The 19,067-nt window shown below is 40.2% G+C and overlaps 1 protein-coding gene across 1 annotated transcript in view; it reads left to right on the top strand.

Moving 5' to 3' along the window:
• The window catches only part of SLC49A4 (solute carrier family 49 member 4), a 67,683-nt gene that overhangs the window by 1,849 nt on the left and 46,767 nt on the right, over positions 1-19,067 (top strand). The window contains exon 2 of the mRNA XM_075093042.1: positions 18,894-18,987. Coding sequence (XP_074949143.1) covers positions 18,894-18,987 — 94 coding nt within the window. The remainder of the gene's footprint in view (positions 1-18,893; positions 18,988-19,067) is intronic.

The following is a 19,067-nucleotide window of genomic DNA, read 5'->3' as shown; positions in this document are numbered from 1 at the left end:
GGAAGGAGAAACATTAGTGTTTTGATGTTACTTTAATGTGATTGGTAATGTAGTTGCTGGATTTCTTGGTTTTACATGTAGCTTGTTTTAATGAGAATGTGTATAGAAGTGTTTTCCTCATTACCGTAACTGTTTGGGTTTGGTGTTTTGTTTTTTTTTTTTATTTCCATGTTCATTGGCAGTATTGATACAAACTACCCCTTTGTTCTTGTGTTGTTGCTTTCCTTGTTGAGAGAATTTTGGTGGAAGGCCTAAATAGAGCATCTCAACTCCTTGGCTTTATGCACAAGGAGTGCGTAAGGGCTCTGGAGCATGTTCTTTGCACAGCAGCAGATTTTGTGGGAGCCCTGTTGTGTTTCATGCTGTTTTCTGAGTCTGGATGATTTGCACAGAGAATGTGGTGCTGTTCACTTCAGAAGCGATGGTGGAGTCCTGCCACTTGGTTTCTCACAGAGCAAAGAGGAGAGCTACTACCGCCCAACCCTCCCGTGGGGCTCATTTCCACCGGAGACATGTTGCAGGGAGGTGTTTGCTCTTTGGAGTACGCGTGTTCTGGGAGGAGAGTGACTCTACTCCTTTGAAGCTGTAAAGTTGGATGGGTGTGACCTTGCAAGAGCAGTATTTCACTTGCTTAAGGGTACAAATGCTTGCTGTTACACCAGATTTGCTCTCTGTACCAAAAATATAGAGAAACAACACCATTTACTCTCCTGGCTCCAGTTATCTGTCATTGGAGTTGGCTAGTAAAGGAACTGTCAGGAAAAAAATGTATTTGTGAAATGTCAACATGTAAAACCTGGCACGTATCAGAAGTATGACAGTGTAGATGATGCATGTCAGAATTTCAGAGGAGGTTCTGCTTTTAGATAGGCCTATACTTCATGGTCAGAAGTATATCTAACTGATATTGATATATAGCTGCCTGCTGTCAGTTAAGTGTAACTTTGTGTTATGATGCTTCAGGCAAAGTCCAAAAGTATTTATCTTCTTGGTTTTCAGTTGTTCTTTGTAGCATATAGTTTGAAACATAAATCTGTTTCCATACCAAACTTCTGTTGTATTATTTGTGTGCCTGTTTCTTATTTTAGTACTGCTTATATGGGTTTGGTCACTTTTTTTTTTGGTAACCTTTTAACTAATTAGATGTTGAAGATTGACAATTAAGCAATAGGTATGTTAATATTCCTACCTGGAAGAAGCATTTCTGGGGCTGCGTGATTCAGTTCCATCACAGCTTCTCAGAAGAGTTTGGTGTCATCTGAGAAGAGAGGACAGCAGTGTTTATTTTTAGGACAAAGTATGCTATATAAGCTGTAAATTATCTGTTCTTCAGTTCTGTATAGAAGGCATCCAGGATGGAGAAATTATACTTGTTTGTTTTCTAACCTCAAACGGTTTCTCGGCCTTTGTGACATTTTTCCTCCTGGCCTGTCAAGTGTGTCTCCTGGATTTTATTTTTTTTTTGTGGAGGCCTGTTGTAGGTGACACAGGTAATGCACTTGGAGAATGGGAGGAACATGTGGGCTGGGAAGGGTGTGTGGATGGTGTCTCTTGGCTCCCTGGAAAATTTCTGTGTGAGATACTACAGGCAACTCTACGCCTCCCCCGAGGACTCCAGTGACCCAGAATGGCTGTTGGTATCAGAAGCAGTGTGACAAACAGTCTTGTGCTGGCTAAGCCCACGTCCCTGTAGATCTATAGGGATTTCCTAATTATTTTTTTTTTTAATGAAATTGACGGTGAATTTTCATCAGGAGAAGTGATGGTCTTAACAAGGCTGTATTTGTAAAAAATCTTACTCGAAGGTCTGAACAGGCTCAGTTAGGAATACACAGGGGTTTTTTTTAAGGGTGATAACACTATTTTAAGTGTCTTTGAGATACTGGAGGAAGCTTGGTCTGAGCTGGTACTTCTGTAAGGCGTGGTCTTGGAAGGTAGTTTGCATTTTTTTCTGAGCTCTTGTTCTCAAAAATACATTCATTTTTCAGATGCTTAGATCACAGCTGGAAATTCTTCTTTAGGGAGTGAGCCCTATTCCTGTTCCTGCCTCCCTGCTTCCTCTGGCTGAATGGAGACTACTTCTGCCAGAGTGCTCTTCCGAGCCTCGAGGAGCTTTCCATGCTCCTTGACTCGGGTGCTGTCACAGGGACAATGGTGACATCTGTAACGTTTCCTAGCCCTGTTCTGGGATGGGTGCACGTTGAAACTTGGGAATTATATTTGCGTACATAATTTTTAAGTATGTGCCATTTTGAAGTAGGTTTGAAAACCCTTTTCCGTAGAATTACATATGTTGTCTTGGTTGGTTTCTTAGTGAAGAAAGGCTAAAAGATGGAGCGTGCCATGGAGCCCCATGTGTCTTATCTGGTGTATTTTCTTTAGCAATAGGATGAGAGAATCCTGGTTTAAATTATAATTACCTTTAGAGATTCAATAAGACTGAAATTAAATGGGAAATTACTTCAGTGTGCAGTTAGATGGACCCTTGTTGTTTACAGGATTAAAAGTAGCTACAATTTGTTACATGATGCTTGAGTGTTTATGGATGTTTTGTGCCTTGAGTGTTTCATTTCCTGGGCACTGTAAACATAAGCATACAGAACTGTTAGGATGGTTATGTATCTAATTCCTGCTGAAATAGAAAGCTTACATACTTCTATGCATCTGGTTCACTGGTTTTTTTTATTAGTTAAGTTCATAGTTACAAGGTGAGACCTAGAAGCAATATATACTGCCAGTCTTCATTATGTTCCCGTATAATCAAGAAGAGGCAATGAAGAATGAAATGCTTTATGCTAATTTACATTAAACAAATTGAAAAGAATGGTGTTATTTTTCATTCATTTTTGGAATACAGTGAATACTTGTTTATATTGAGTTTGAAGAAACGTGGCATATTACTTGTAAAAAGGTGATCTATTTCTTGGTCCTTTTATAAAATGGTATATACTTACAAGGGTTGCATGGACATTCTTAGTAACTTTATTTTGCGGAAATTAAATTTACATAGCATTGTTATCCTAGTGATTAAATTATGAAGTGGAGAAAAAACTTCAATAATCAGATTTTGGTTTTTAATGGAGATTGGCTTGTCTATTGAAACAACAAATATTTTTCCTTGCATGAATTGTTACTCTTTCCTGAATATCAAACTCTTGATTTCAGTGCTGTCTCCTAAATCATGCTTCTCAGTTTCCTTCTCTGAGGCATTTGATGGTTCATACTTCTTCCACCTGGGAATTTTGACGTTCAATCCTTTAATACAGTCTGACAAAATAATAATGAATATTTAGTATGAGTACTAAATTGGGCCTTAATAATATAAAAAAGTCTTGATAACTGTTCTCTATCCATCATGTGTAGTTTATTTTGTACAAAGAGATTTCTGCATAGCAGTTTTCATGTTTGAAGTTCCCAGATTGTCGCTTTGTGCATGGAAACACTGATGTTGCTTTCAGGGGACCTTTGGACTGCTCTAACTCATATCTAGGGTCACTGGGACAGAAGTGAGAAGGCTTCAAGTGAACTTGCTCCCCTTCTAGATCTTCATCTAGGAAGTGTTTGCGAAATGCCTTTGGTTTTATTTTGAGAGATGTGAAGGTGGATACAGAGAGCAAAGAGGTAGCAGGTGGTTGTTCCAGAAGTCAGTAAAAACATGAATGGTCACATGGGGAACACTTTCTTTCTCCTAGCTGTTTCCATTGTGGTTGGCATCTCGGAGTCCTTGCCTGTCATTCAGGCTCTCAGCAATGTGGTAGTAAATACAAATTGGAGCCTGTTACTAATAACTTAGAAAAATTGCAGCAGATCTAGTTGCTGATAGGTATTGCTGTTGGTATAGATGGACGGCATGATGTACTTTCCATGGTGGCACTCAGAAGAACATGCTGAGTTTTTTTAATGGAAGTATTCATAGTTCTGTCATGTCCCAAGTGATCATAACAAACCCCTGTGTGTTTAATAGAAGGAGGACAAAACTAGGTGAATCCTGAAGCTTTAAAGTAAAGGGTTTTGTCCTGTTGCAGAGAAACACATTTTCAGCTTCTTTTTCTCATTATCTCAGAAACAGACTTTTCTTATCTGGAAGTCATGCATCTAAGATATGTGGCCAATATTCCAACGTGACCAATTTGATAATTGACAGGTCAAGTTCAAGCATGAGTCTCAGCTAAAGACTTGGTGTAAGGCTGTAAGACTTTAATATAAATTGGTGAGATCGAGCTAAAAGGACTTAGACACTACAACAGTAGAAGAGGTTTATACAGACATTACGGTTTCAGTAAGTTAGTACAGCCTACAGGAAAGAAATACTACCAGGAAAACCTGCAGGTATGAAAATGTGGGTAGAATGGCAAGGAGCCAGTGAGAAAGGAAAGTGTGATGTTTCTGGTGCTTGACTGAAATGTGCTGGGATGACAGAGAGCGGTCCTATGATAAGCAACTGATTCTACCCAGTAGCATTTATGTTAATGGCAAAGTCTCATTAACTCCAACAAGAGCAGCAGAAGGCTTTCTTGGATTTAATAAAAGCTATATGTGAACTTAGTGCTTTAGTTTAAAAAAAAAAAACAAACGGTGGGGGTGGGGGGAGAAAATGCCTTGACTCATTTGAAGTGAAAGCTGTATATGTTTGGTGAAAAGGCAAGTGATTAATGCACTTCAACCAAGTGCAGAAGAAGTTTGAAGAAAAAGGTCTGTTTTACCCCAGTCTGTTCTCTCTCATTCTGTGGACATCTTCTACTGCATGCTATGAATAATATGTATTTCATTCTTATAAGGAATACTGATCCACACCTATCAAATTCCATGAAAGGGATTAATTTTCTTGAGGTAACGAATATTGGAAGAGATGAGATGAAGTGTTGTTTTTCATGTGGAAAGATGAAAGAAGCAATTAGAGAGCTAAATATAGGTAAATCCCACTAGAGTAGATATTTGATCAGCATGACTGTACAAAACTTATTTTGATGAGTTGCTTGTGTGTGTGTGTGTCTGTATAGACATGCTTTTCCTTTGCACCATCAGAAGAAAAGAAACAGGAAGACTGAACCAAACTTGGCTTTTGTTGCTTAATTTTATATACTGTGGCTGCATGAAAGTCCACAGAGCGTATGTGCAAGTGCTTGCAGAAGTGAGGACTTATTAAAGAATTGATTGGCCCACCCTCACTGGAGTCAGGCATGCTGCAAAAGACCACTTGAGATACAGAGTCATTAGCGACATAGAGTGGTTTAATTAGGATCTGATGAGTTGTATTAACTTGATGCCACTATGATTCATCATAGCAATACTAGCTTGATTGTTAGCAGCACTTCCCATACCTCCTGATGGGCCAGGTTCAGATGAAAGCATCAGTCGTGGCTGTAGACAGATGTCCTTTTCTTGAGCTCTTTCTATTAGATGGTATCACGCCCCCGTCTCTGCTTTGTACTATGTTTCCACAGACATTTCTCTTCATACTGCTACCCTTTATGCAACTCCAGTGCTCTTTGCACTCTTTACATGCTGCTTTGTAGCTGCAGCAGTGTTGCTAGGACAGCTGTTTGAAACACCACATACTGAAGAATATCAGGAAACTGCACAAATAACTTTTTCTTGATGGAAGGTAAAATCTGAACATGTTTGCATAGCTCGTGTGAGAATAGCAATGACCAATGTTATCTTGAGGTTTTGTGCACTGAACATACAGGCACACTGAGTGTGGGATATGAACTTGCTGTACCTTGATGTTATCAGATTGATGAATAGGGAAATAATTTACCAGTGTAAAATACGATCCCTTACTTTTATTATGCAGCTGTTAACATGAGCAGTATTAAAGCACTTAGACATCCCAGAACTGGGTCAGGACACGGTTTCAGCTAGGAAGATATTTTGTCAACAGTAGCTTTTAGAAGTTTACTACAGAGAGTATCATTCTAGGGCATCTGTGCACTGATATCTCCCCTCTTGTATGCTCATGTATTTTCACTGTCCCTCACAACCTTCTGTTGACCCAAATCCTTCCTAATCTGACTGCTTCCTCTTCTCTATCTCCTGTCTCATCTGGGCATCTCCTTGCTGTTGTGGTGTGCCCATCTTGTCCTCCAACTGCCCTCTGTCCTCCACTCCTCCTGCTTGTTGAGGAAGAGGTTGGACGTGAGAAGCTCAGGGCTCAAAGGAGTGAGAGCAGATGTGAGAAAAACCCTTGGGTAGGTGGAAAGAGATGGAAAGAAGTGGAGAGTATGGGGCAAGGTAGTGAGTGTGCGTAGCATAGGATGCATGGATGCAGAAGCAAGATCTAGAGCTGGAAGGCAGGGAGTGGTGGGAATGGGAAAGGTGGAGGAGCAAGCTGAGTAGGAGGCACAGGGAAAAGGACGCTGGGCGTCCTCCTCAGCAGCAAGAGGCAGTAGTAAACACAACTTGGATAGCCAGCAGCAAATGATGGGGTGGCAGGTGCCTGCAGCCCTCCTGGGCTGCCTGCGTAGCACCCCAGCTGCAGGTCAGCAAACACAGCTTTTGTGAACTGGCTTGAAGTGCTTTTAAAACCAAGGGCTGGGAAGTCTGTTTGAACACAGTTGACCTTCTCGCATTTTCTTATCATAGAATCATAGAATAGTTTGGGTTGCAAGGGACCTTTAAAGGCCACCTAGTCCAATCCCCCCTGCAATAAGCAGGGGCACCTTCAACTAGATAAGGTTGCTCAGAGCCCTGTCCAACCTGACCTTGAATGTTTCTAGGGACAGGGGATCCACCACCTCTTTGGGCAGCCTGTTCCTGTGTTTCACCATCCTCAGCATAAAGAATTTCTTCCTTATACCTAGTCTAAATCTACTTACTTTTTATTTAAAACCATTACTCCTTGTCCTATTGCAACAGGCCCTACTAAAAAGTTTGTCCCCATCTTATAAGCCCCCCTTTAAGTACTGAAAGGCCACAATAGGATCTCCCCGCAGCCTTCGCGTCTCCAGGCTGAACAACCCCAACCTTCTCAGCCTGTCCTCATAGGAGAGGTGTTCCAGCCCTCTGATCATTTTGTGGCCCTCCTCTGGACCCTCTACAGCACGTCCATGTCTTTCTTGTGCTGAGGGCTCCAGAGCTGGACACAGTACTCCAGGTCCAGGTGGGGTCTCACCAGAGCAGAGTAGAGAGGGAGAATCACCTCCCTAGACCTGCTGGCCACACTTCTTTTGATGCAGCCCAGGATACGATTGGCTTTCTGGGCTGCAAGTGCACATTGTTGGCTCCTGTCCAGCTTTTCATCCCCCAGTACCCCCAAGTCTTCCTCCTCAGGGCTGCTCTCAATCCTTTCACCCCCAGCCTGTATTGATACTGGGGGTTGCCCCCACCCAGGTGCAGGACCTTGCACTTGACCTTTTTGATCCTCATGGGGTTCACATGGGCCCATTTCTCCAGCTTATCTCCAACAAGGTCCCAGTCTTCTGTGTCTGCACAACCCAACCTCTGAACTCTGCCTGGCCGTGTCTCTTGTCAGCCAGAGGGTTTATTTGGCCCTTCCTTCACCCTCCCCTTCCCCAAGGCACCCTGGGCTGTGGCCGCCTGCTCCCTGCCGGACTCCCCAAGTGCTGCCAATGCAGAGGAAAGTGGCTGTTCCTTCTTGTGTGGGTTTGGTGGTGACGGATGTCTGGCCTCGTGATGGAGGCATGAGCAGGATGCTGGGGTGGATGTGGCCACTGTGGGTGGTATCTATTCTCTTCTGGAAGGCCTTGTGGAATGGGACAGAAAACACTGAAATACTGTTTTGTTGGCCATTGCCTTGCTGCATTTTAAGAATGTGTAAAGTTTGCCAATCTCTTTTCTTCTAGAAGTTTTTAATGGTGTGGCAGCTGTGCTACATAAAGGTAGCTGGTGCTAACTTCGGTAACATAAATGACAACAGTAATTCCAGTGTTATCAACACCCCTTGGGCTTTCTCATGGATTTTTATTATGGAAGTAGTAAAGTACTTAGGAAAGTTGTACTGCAATCGTTTTGCTAGCTGTATGTTTATACTGTATTTATAATTCTTAGCTATTAGTTTATAATTCCATTAAAAAGAGTAGATCAGGTTTTGGCCTGTGAAAGCTGAATCTGCTTCCTTTGAAGAAAACAGAATCTGTTTCATTTAAAGAAATAATGCGATATTGTTTGGTTTTCCTATCAGAAGAAACTAAGTGTGAACAAAGAAAGACCATTTTCATTTGGTAATGCTGAACTAACCCAGCTTTACTGATTTCTGAATTCCAGCAGCAGCATTACTGTTGCACCAGCAAAACAAATTTTATGCATTATTTTTGGCTGATGTTGTTTTTAAGAGTTAGTTTCATGTTACGTTTTAAGATTGAAAAATAAATCTGAAGCAAATGAAGAAATGTAAGTTCATTACTCTTTATAAAGTTTGGATATTTTCTGTATTGTCAATTTCTACCTTTTTTTTTTTTTTTTTCTGGTGAGAAATGCTGTGCTTACGGGAAAGAAGCCCTGTAGAACAGGGTATTAGCTTGCCTTTTCAGAGCTGAAGAAGTAGATGGTGCATAGCACAGGTCCTGAAATAATGTTTGCTGTTGTGAAAATCAACGGTCTGACATAGTCAAATGGAAGTATTTGGTTTAAAAAAACACCCAGACCCCACCAAAACCAAGGTCAGTGGTGAGATGAGCAGAAGTAAATTTAAGAAACATGATGTTTTCATAATTCTCTGTTAGAATAGTTTGCAGGTGTTCTTGGAGAACATTGTTTGAGTTCTCTCAGTGACAACCCAGTGCAGCCTCAGCTGAGCAGGCCAGAGACCTTACTGTTAGAAGTTTCTTTAAGAACTTTTTTTAGTTATAATCCTGGGGCAAGGGAAATCTTGGCTTCCTCTGGCTTTCTCTCAGTGGTGACATTCAGAGCTATTCCATCAATTCCTGCCATAATTTTGGTCTTTTTTCTTTAATGCTTCTCGCATGTGCATGCTATTGTGGCTCTGTAGCCATGCTGTAACTGTAATTGTGCTGCAGAAGCTTGTGGTCAATGCTCCAACTTCCTCAAAAGCTACAAATTAAGCTTTCTCATGCAGATTTGTAGTAAAGAGGATTTTTAGATTTTTCCTCTCTAAAGCTGGAGATCCATGTGACTCAGCCTGACGGAGTGATGTGTTTTGAAAGTGAGAGGTCTTCTGCTTTTTGCAAAGACTGATGATGATCTTCTGGAATACAAGATCTAAATACAACTGCATTTAGAAGCTATTTGTTTTATTTGGTTATTTTTGATTAACACCATCCGTTTTGAATATTTGAGAAAGGAAGAGTTGTTATTTTAATTGATTATTCACGTGAACCTAAAAAATTAATCAGGAGCCTTAAAAATATAATGGGTTCAGGACCCATTACAGTGCTGCAAAGGGTGTCTTTTAGGATGAACTATGTGCCCTAAATAGTGCCTGATGCATTTTAATGTTAAAGTAACATTGAAAATGTTCACAGAGAGGAAAATTGAAAGCTTCCTCCAGTGACCTTTCCTAAAAGTCACAAGACCTGCATGGATGTTACATCAATGGGACTCTTAAGGCTCTTTTTTCCCCAGCTCGCAGCAGGAATAGTAAAAGGGGAAACTTTGCACTTAGTGTCCTGCTTAGCAGATGCACTAGGCAGTATTTAGTGTGGCTGCCAATCCTTGCTGCATGATTGCTTCTCGATACTCTGTTGTGGCAAAGCAAAATGCCTCTGTATTTTTTAAAACGAAGAATTTCATGCACCATTGGGTGTATAGGCAAGTACCACTAAGATAATGACAGAACATACAAGAGAGATTGTTTTTCCTCTCTGTTGCCATAGGTAAGGATTTGTAGTTAGCTGTGTGGTAATTAAGCCTGCTGTGCAATCGGGAGTCTTTGAAATGAGTGGAAGAGAAAAGAAGCTTGGTGCTGAAAGGGCTTGGGTTGTCAGCGTTTGTCCAGGAATACAACAGTGAGAGCTAGAGCGAAGGCTTGTTGTTTTGTGCTTTTTCTTGACTTGTTAATGAGCATCCACAATTTAGCTTCAAAATTAATGAAGAGGTTTAGTCCCCGACTGCATTATTTGCTGTTCTTGTCAGTTGCCCTGCATCTCTCTCTGTATGTATACACTAGCACACATGTACACACACGCATGCCCTGTTACGTAGCTTTTCAGTTTATCAAATGGCAAAGATGGATTAAATGATTCACCCGAATCTTCATGTTTCAGTAAATATTGGAGGTACCTGAGGTGAAGGAAGAAAGAACAACTCTTACAAGTGTTTGTATATTAATTTCATAGATACAGTAAGTACTCAAATAGCTTTTTTTTTTTAAAAAATTATTGTATCCCAGTACTGCACTGACCCCAGTTGAAGAGACCACCTGAATTACTAGCCTTTCTGATACTAATGGTGAGACTGGCTCCTGTTTCCATGTGATTATAGCTTGAATAAACAAGGTGGAGTGGGGGAAAAAAGAGAAAAGTGAAGTGGCCTGCCCAGTTCCGTAAGGTGTGTTGAGAGATGTGGGTCCTGCTGTCCCAGGCCAGTGCTCCCTTCTCTGAGGTTCATTGCACTTGGATTTGTTGCAGATAAAATGAATGCTTTCTGCAGTAAAATGTGTAATATCAATAAACAGCTAAAATAATTGGTCTCCTTTGAAGCCAAGAAGCATGGTATTAAAGAATAGGAGATATTTTAGTAAAGGGACTAAAACTGATTCTAAAATCAGCATTTTGATCTGCAGGCAAATACCATTCAACTCAGCACTTTGTTTATCTGTTCAGGCAAAATGTCAGTCTCTGGACTGATAAATAGAATATACATCACTTGTAGAAACTTGCAATGAAGATCTTTAATCTACATCTTTTGCCATTTGTTTTTCCATTGTTGATATCAAACCGTTAAGGTGCTTCAAAATCCATAGCTGACATATAGAAGGAAATTTCAACACTTGTAAACCACCTTTTTATATAACAAAAGCTCAGATAAAACCTGTACGGTTCTTAAAATCAGGGCTACTTTATTTGAAGTAGTAAACTTTTAAGCTGCTGCAAAAACTCTGAAATATTTGCTTTGTATTTACAGGTATAGTCTGCCACCAGCTGTGGTTAAATCCATGTTAGTAGAGCTAACTCTGTAGGACACCGTAGAAGAACTTGGGTCATTAAGTTTGTAACAGCTATGCTTAGAGGAGTAGAGAGTTGGAGAATTAAGTTATACTTCCCTTGTCATATTTTTAGATATTATTTATGTGCTTGCTTAATATGCTGGGATAATGTTAAAACAGGATGGGTCCACCGATCATATTATCTTGACCTAATTGATGCAAATGAGACAAAAGCACACTGCATCCTCTTGAAATGGTTGTGATAGCTTGTTCTTCCTTCTAACAGATGGAGCCAAATTCTTATATCTGGGGTAAACAGAAAAATAATGATTTTAATATGTTTTAATGAATGTTAAAATGGGAAAAAAGCCCCCAGAACAGTAAAGCAAGAAGAGTATTTACAATACAAACCAGAGGTGAGCGGAGCAGTTTGAGTGTGAATACGTAAGTATCTTGGTTCCCTTACAAGCAGGGATGCGCGTAGAGAAAGGTACAGCAGCTCAGGAATTGTGGGGTGGTCATGTGAATTGTCATAATAATTCTCAATTGCATTATATTTAGCTTTGTTTCTCACAATTATGTCTTAGCAGCTTCTATATCTGTTTTAGTTGTCACACATGTTCAGTCATTTCCCTCAAGATGACTGTCTTCTCTCTGAAACGCCTCACTAGCTAAATTTTGTGCTTTGAGTCTCTTGGTTATATTGGATTTTTTACAAGTTCATAATTCAGGGGAGATGCTATTCTTACAAGGAGTCACATGATGACATTTCTGCAGAGAATGCATCCTTCTCATCTGGGAGTTACGCTGAAGGCAGGACCGGTGGGATGAGTGTTGGACATCATATTTTCAGTTTTGCAAGCAGCCTTGCTGTGTCTGTCCAGCAAGTGCTAGCAGCAGATACAACTTTATCTTTGGGTCAGATTTGGTCTCTGGCACCTACCTGTCTTCCTCATCTGGCAGGGACTTCCCTGCAGGTTCCCCTGCATTGCTGGTGGTGGCCCTTCTGGGATACCTGCTCTTCTGAATTTCTGACCCTGATTAGAAAGTCTATATCAAACCACAGGAACTACTTTACTTGAAGCTACTATGTTTATACATACAAAGTTTGTTTCCTCAAATTTAAAATTTGCAAAGAAACTAATTTATAAGAAATTTCAAACTCTTCCTCATAGCCTCGGCGTCGACTGGGCAGCTATTGCTGACAAATTCTGTTACAACAGCTGTAAGAAATTACGAAGAGAAATTACCTCTCTGAAGATCATTGCCTCCTACATCCATGTTTCAAGAGCTTGTTAGTACATATTTTGTCTGGGGATCCCAGTCCGCCCAGCATTTATGTCAGATGGAAATTGGAGCACAGTGTCTAGTAGAATTTGCCCTTGCCCTGCAATCCTCCACTGGAAAATTGAACTGGGTTGTATTGTGGGATCCATAAAGGAAAAGGTCTACTTTCTGCATCCGAGACAAGACTGGGGGTCTTGTCTTACTTATTTCAGATAGGCCCTATATGATAGAGCTTGGTTCTTACTAGTTGATACCAGAAAGATGCTGTCACCCGTCCTGCAGAATGCTTAAGTGAGGTTGCTAGAAGTTCGCTTCATTTTCAGTCAGGAAAAAAGGTACTCAAGTCGTAAACCTTTTCAGTTGAAATTTGGATGCTATTTTGGTAGTGCCACATAGAGCCAGGGGAACAGATGGAAACAATTGGCTTCAGGTTGTTTTAAGAACTCAGCTTGCAAAAGATGGGGCAATAACAGAAGCATCAGCATCATGTCACCAGAGAGAAAGGGAGTTCCAGGGTGTGCTTAATAGCACCCAATGACATCTTGGCCATCAAACTAGGAATAATTTTTGGTTAGCTATGTGTGACCTGGTAGTCATTTGCAGTCTTTTTATTTGGTTCCCAGTTTTTTCTTGCTTCTGAGTGTAGCTGATGCTATTCTTGAAGTATTTATTTTCCACTGAGTTTCCAAACACAATTTATGCTCCTCTGCAATCAGGTGCTTTTGTGGAATCTGAGGCAGCCCTGGTACACTGATTTTTCAAGTTTGTTCCATTTGTTAGCAGAAAGATTTCAGGACCACAGCTCAGCTATGAAGTCTTTTTACATCCATGAAAAGCGTTTTTTCTTGTGAGCGTTGTATTGCTCGATGCAAGGATGCTTCCTCTGAAAGAGGATTGCTGCTTATTGTCCTTAATGACAGTAGTCGATTTGGCAAAGTGCAGTCACTATGGAAGTTTTATTCACTGTGTGTAGTAGAAAGGTAGCATTTTTTTTTTTAACGTATTTTAATCATGGCAAAGATAACTGATCTTGCGAGAGTAGGTGGCACAGCTATTAGTATACTTTGATAGAATTACTTTTAAAATACAAAGATTTCTGGAGTGGTAGACAATGATGAAGTAGGGACTCTATGCAGAGCTTTCAGGATTCCCTAATAAAGTGATCTGTTTAATTAAGCTGTTGTTTTAGTATGGCTAAATATAAAGGCACACATTAAGGAGGTAGAGAAACAGACCCTTGCTATGAAACAGAGAATTGGTATCTAGCGAAGAAATCCATTTTAAAAAGGGTGGTTGAACAATAAGGAGGGTATTTAGACAACTCACAAAACCAATTCCAGGACTAAAGGAAAATAGTGTAAGACTTGGAGCTCAGTGCTTTGTTTACTCTGAAACCAAAGGTAAAGGTTGTTTATAGTATGTTAACTTCACTGAAGGAAAAATGCAAGATCCTGTGCTTTTTGTCAAGAAAAACAGAGCAAGAATTTATTTGAAAACTGCATTTGCTTTAAATTGGAGGGAAAAGCACTATTTAACAGGGAATTTTTGGAACGGCTGTTGAAATTATGGAGTTTTTAATTTCCTGATGTGTGTGCATCAGGACAGGATTTTATTTTTTTTTTAACTAGATATGCTTTAGTCACAATAAAGCAGAATAGTTAAGTGACTTAAAACGCTCTCAGTTCAGTGTCAGATGGTTCTTGCTTCCAGCCTGGTCTTTAAAAACTGTGAAAATGTGCAGCAGGCTGATGTCACTCATTTCTAAGTAGAGCCTTGTCGTATTCTGCATTTGTAGGACTGATTTTACTATCTGCAGCTGGAGGAAGGAAACCCCTCAAATGTTAATGCATCCAAGACCAGGGGGTGTGAACTGTACGAGGGAAATCCACTGCTGGCTGTGCAGTCTGGAGGGCTGAATCGGGCAGATTGTCCTCTGCCAAACTTCCATTAATCTTAGCAGAAAGGTGAAAAGTGTCTGTCCTGCACATCCAGGTGGAATTCCCCCCTGCCCCCAAGGTGGATACTTCATTAAGGGGGGGGGGGGGGAATACAAACCCTAACAATACCTGCCTTTTGTGTGATGCTCTGAACTCAGTGTGTTGCTCTCCGCGGGTCTGTAGCACTACCTGGGGATCCAGCGGTGCTGCCGTATGCTGGCCTCCACTGCGGGGGGATGCACAGGGTGCTTGCTGCCACTAGACAGCAGAAGTAGAAACTTCCACTTCTTGATATGCAGACAATTTTGACCTGAATGTGTGTTTTGTGTGAGTAAGGATTTGTTTTTTTTCAGTCTCAGTCACGTGTTTTATGATGTTCTATCGTAACAGGTGACTGACAGGTGAGAGAAGGAATGGTCATATTTCTCAAAAGCTTACAAAGGCAATGAACAGCTTTAATGATGTTCTCTTTCTGAATTACAAACTGATAATGTATAAATAGAATAACGGTAGCTGTACAACATCTTTTATTAAGCTTCTTATTAAACTGGGCATAATAATTAATCATTTACTGGGTAACAAGTCAGTAATGTAATGAGGGAGGGGGAAACGCATTTTCTTTTCATGTATTTGAAAAACCATTCCGGAAGTAGGGCATGCTGGAAGAGTTGTGGGAGCTGTGACACCCACACATTGGATGCTATCGCTTGATGTTGCTGAGAGGGAGCAGAAGGGCAGCTGGGTGCCACCAGTGGCCGCTGCCTCTCACTCTGGTGTGAGACCACGATGCAGTGGGTCGGGTTTTGCTTGTTTTCTGTGGTGGGGGGCCCTGGGTTCATCATACTGTGTGCATCACTGCAGCAGCTGCTTTCCCAGCAGAGAGGAAAGGAAACTAGTGGGCCAGCTAGAAATGTTCCAGGGACCAGATCCAGTCAGCGTGTCCTGCCAGCACAGGTAATCGTTACTGGTTTACTAGTACAACGTGCTCTTGGCCGGATTAGAAGTCTGTGTTTTACAGAAGAGGTAAGAGGATTGTGGGTTGAGAGTTTGTGTTAAATCAACAATAGTGGCAGGAGTTTGAGGGTAGTTGTTTTAAAAAGAAATAAAAACCAGTAAATGTAGCATGGGCTGCTGAAGTTGTAAAGCAGACTGTATTACCTGTATGGTTAGCTGCAGGAGGGTTAAACAACTATATTGGCTGTTTCATTTGTAAATGATAATTTTTTTTCTTACTGACTCAATTTCTGCTGCTATCTTGGACTTTTCTATTATTGTTAATGACATTTGGCCATTCTGAATGTGGCCATGCTTTGCTCAACAGTCAGTGCATCCTGTGGGGCCCAGAAGCCTCCTGCAAGAGCAGGGTGGGAAGGAGCAGCTAACGAGAAAGGCTCCAAAGAACAGAAATCTCCCCCCATTGGCAGAAAGCTGCTTTAAAGGAGTTTCTTCCCAGTCCAGCCATGTGTCAGAAACCTCTGGTAGAAGGGGCCTGGAAACTGGATGATGGATTTTAAGAAACTGTAGCTCCCTCACCCCCTCCCCCAATCAATTACTGCTTACATTTACAGGGTAAAATGAATGAAGTTAATTACATCTAGTCAAAATCTTGGTTGTGTGAAATCCTTAGATCTTTTAAAATAGAGAAGTAATTTCTTGCAGGGTTAATAGGCTTTTTTTTCAGGCTTGGTTTATTACTTTATTTTATTGTCCCCATGGTGCATGCTGCTATCTGAAATACTCCGGGGTGTACCTTTTAGAATAATAAAAGATGTCCAATTCAGATCAAGGGCCACTGCAATGTTCAAAGCAAAAATACTGAAATAATTATAAAAATATTATTAAAGACCAATTTCTAACAAAGATGAAGAGGATGGATTTGGAAAGTTAAAATGTAAAGCAAAATAAAAGGGGAAGCTGCTTAGAGGTTAGAAATACATCATGTAATTAGCAAAGAAAATGTCTAATAGGCTGTTTGTCGGACAGTCTTTTACTTGTTCACTTTGGTGTCATCATTTTTAACATGCAGCTTTAACCAAAGGAATTTTTAGGGGTGTGTTTACATGTTAAGGTGAAAAAATAAAAAGGCCAAAGAATAATCTGTGCGATCAAATTATTTAAAAGTGGTATGTTACAGTGTATAGTATTCAAAATGAGGACTTAAAAGAATGTTTGGAGAGATCAAACATACTGGATTGTGAGGCTTTAACTGATAATTTTATTATAAAATTACCCGACATGTAAGGTTGACATTAAAGATAAGCCTTGAATTAGGGCTGGGGGAAACGGTATCCAACTCAGTTTTCACAAACTTGCCGCTTTTCTTAGGAAACTTTTCCACAGACTTAAATTAAAACTTTTTCTTCGTTTATGTGTTTTTGTTTTGGAATTTTTTAAAAAACTAAATATCAAGTAGAAGTTCTTTATTTGGAAACACGCCTTATGAATTCTGCGGTGATTTAAGCTTAAATTCTGTATAATATTCATTTGCTACTGTGCCCTGGGCTTGCACCTGGCCTCTGCCTCCTGTGGCAGCCTGTGAGCAGGACCCTCCAGGCTGTCTGTCTCTGCCCTTGTGTCTTCTGAACAGACTGTGCAGTGTTTTCTGAAATGTAATTCCAAAAGACCATGGTTTACCTAGAAAATATGAGTGATACATACATTACTAAAGATTTCCTGAAACATTGCAGCAGCGTTTCCAAATGGAAAACTTCAAATTTTTTCAGCTAAAAGACTTGAGTTTTGATTTTCTGTCAATAAAATTCTAACTTCCATTGTGTACAAATTCTCATTATGCACAAAAGCAATGCTAACAAAGATTCGTTTCCCAGGAGAAAAGGCAAAAGCATCACATATGTGATCCTGATACAAATAATTACCCCCGCAACATATGCAGTATGGTAATATGGGGTTAAGCATGCTATGTGAAGGCTCACATGGTGGCCCAGCAAACATGAAGAACAACAGGATTTTGAACAGCCGTATTATCCGGACATTTAGTTAGGGCTCTCTGAACATGCACACTTGAAAAACCAGTTTAACAGCAGCATGTACTGGTTGAGCACAGAGTCAAGCAAGTAAGTTTGGGCAGGCATTGGAAATGCTTTAAGGAAGCAAGGAAACTGATGGTACTTCTCCAGGGCATCAGGGATGTGAGGTGTCCTTCAGAGTCACAGGGCTGCGGGTTGCATTCCTTTTGTTAATGACAGAGCCATACCAACGGAAGTTATACCTCCATTTCAGAGAACCTGTAACATAAACTTCTTTCTGTTTGGCTTGTTGGGCTAGGTTGATTGAGAGAAAAGCTGTCTTTTGTTTGGTTTGTGCAGCGTCCAACACAAGGAGTTGCGTTATTGTGACTGAGGTTCACTAAGAGCTGTTGCAATACGAGCAAAGTGATGTCTTGTCCTCTAAAGTTACATTTTAGTAAAACACATGCTCTAAACCCCCTATAAAATTCACACGGAGACAAAATATTTAATGCGACTACTGGTTGAATTGTACTGATTAAAGGAGTTGTTAACATACAGGGAGTACTTCTGAAAATTGGCTGTTTTAGAAATAATCAAAATCGTTTGTTTGTTAGGTGAGTTATCACAGGGACTTGTTCTTTTTCCATCCATGTTTTGGGTAGTTGCTAGTTTCACTTGAACGTTAGAAATACTGTGTGTTTGTCATAATTTGTTTTTATTATGTTCTGCTAAGAACATGGAAGCCCTTTGCTTGCTGTTTGTTGCTGTGAAATTGTTTCAAGTTTTATGACTTTACAGATATAGACTGTATCAGTGGGTTTTAATTCTGCATATTTATTATTTTGGTGTTTTACAAGATGCTGGAGGTTAAGCCCCTCAGCTGTCACTGTTCTCTTTGTGTTTGCTGCTGATGGAAACACCTTAGCAGCAGCAAGTGAACTGCTGGCAAAAGGAATTGCAGCACTGAGATAAAGTTTTTTCTAATCTAAGTGCTTCTCAGCTGAGAATCACAGTATGAGGGGAAAGCATATTCAAGGAATCAGTCAATTGTAGCTTTTTTCTGTTGTACTATATTTACAATCTCAAACAATTTGAGCTGAGCGCAGCAAAAACCTGGCCTAATTACAACGACTGCAAAAAAATACTTGCACATTTTTTCCCTGAATAAATGGTTATTTCTTCAGGATAAAATACATATCTGCATTATGAAATAAAACAATATCAGGTCTGTGTCTGCACTCATTAAGTGGTTGGAAAGAATGTACAAGTCCAGATTTTTCTTTGGACCTACCTAGATCTCACATCACACGCTGGAGCGTATTCCCTGATGCTTCTAATTGTAAAGGGAATATTGTACATTTTTATCATACTTTTATTATCACTTCCAAGAATGTCTCTAAGATTTGGGTACCGTCTTGTGTGATAGTATGCCTTTGTAATTCCGGAGTGTAAGTATAGAAAATAACACAGGATTTGTAGAGTATCTGCAATTCGTATTGGCACCAAAGTGTTTATTTGAGAGAGAGATGCATTACTTCTGTGAGACTGCAGGTGAATATATATATATTTAGGCAACTTTTTTTTTTTTAATATTGCTGACTTCACTTGTAAAATACTGTTGTTTTTTTATCTTAGGTCTGAGGGTAACCGTGTTACTAACATCATCCCTCATGGTATTGGGAGCTGGCCTGAGATGTGTTCCAGTTTCAGACCTAGAAATTAGGAAGAAGTAAGTGAATAATTTATTTTTAATATACATATTTTATACTTTCTGTTAATGTAATTTTTGTTGCTATTGCAAAGACATGT

This window comes from Phalacrocorax aristotelis, chromosome 5 (assembly GCF_949628215.1).
Source record: "Phalacrocorax aristotelis chromosome 5, bGulAri2.1, whole genome shotgun sequence".
NCBI lineage: Eukaryota > Metazoa > Chordata > Aves > Suliformes > Phalacrocoracidae > Phalacrocorax > Phalacrocorax aristotelis.
This window is presented reverse-complemented; position numbering and strand designations above follow the sequence as displayed.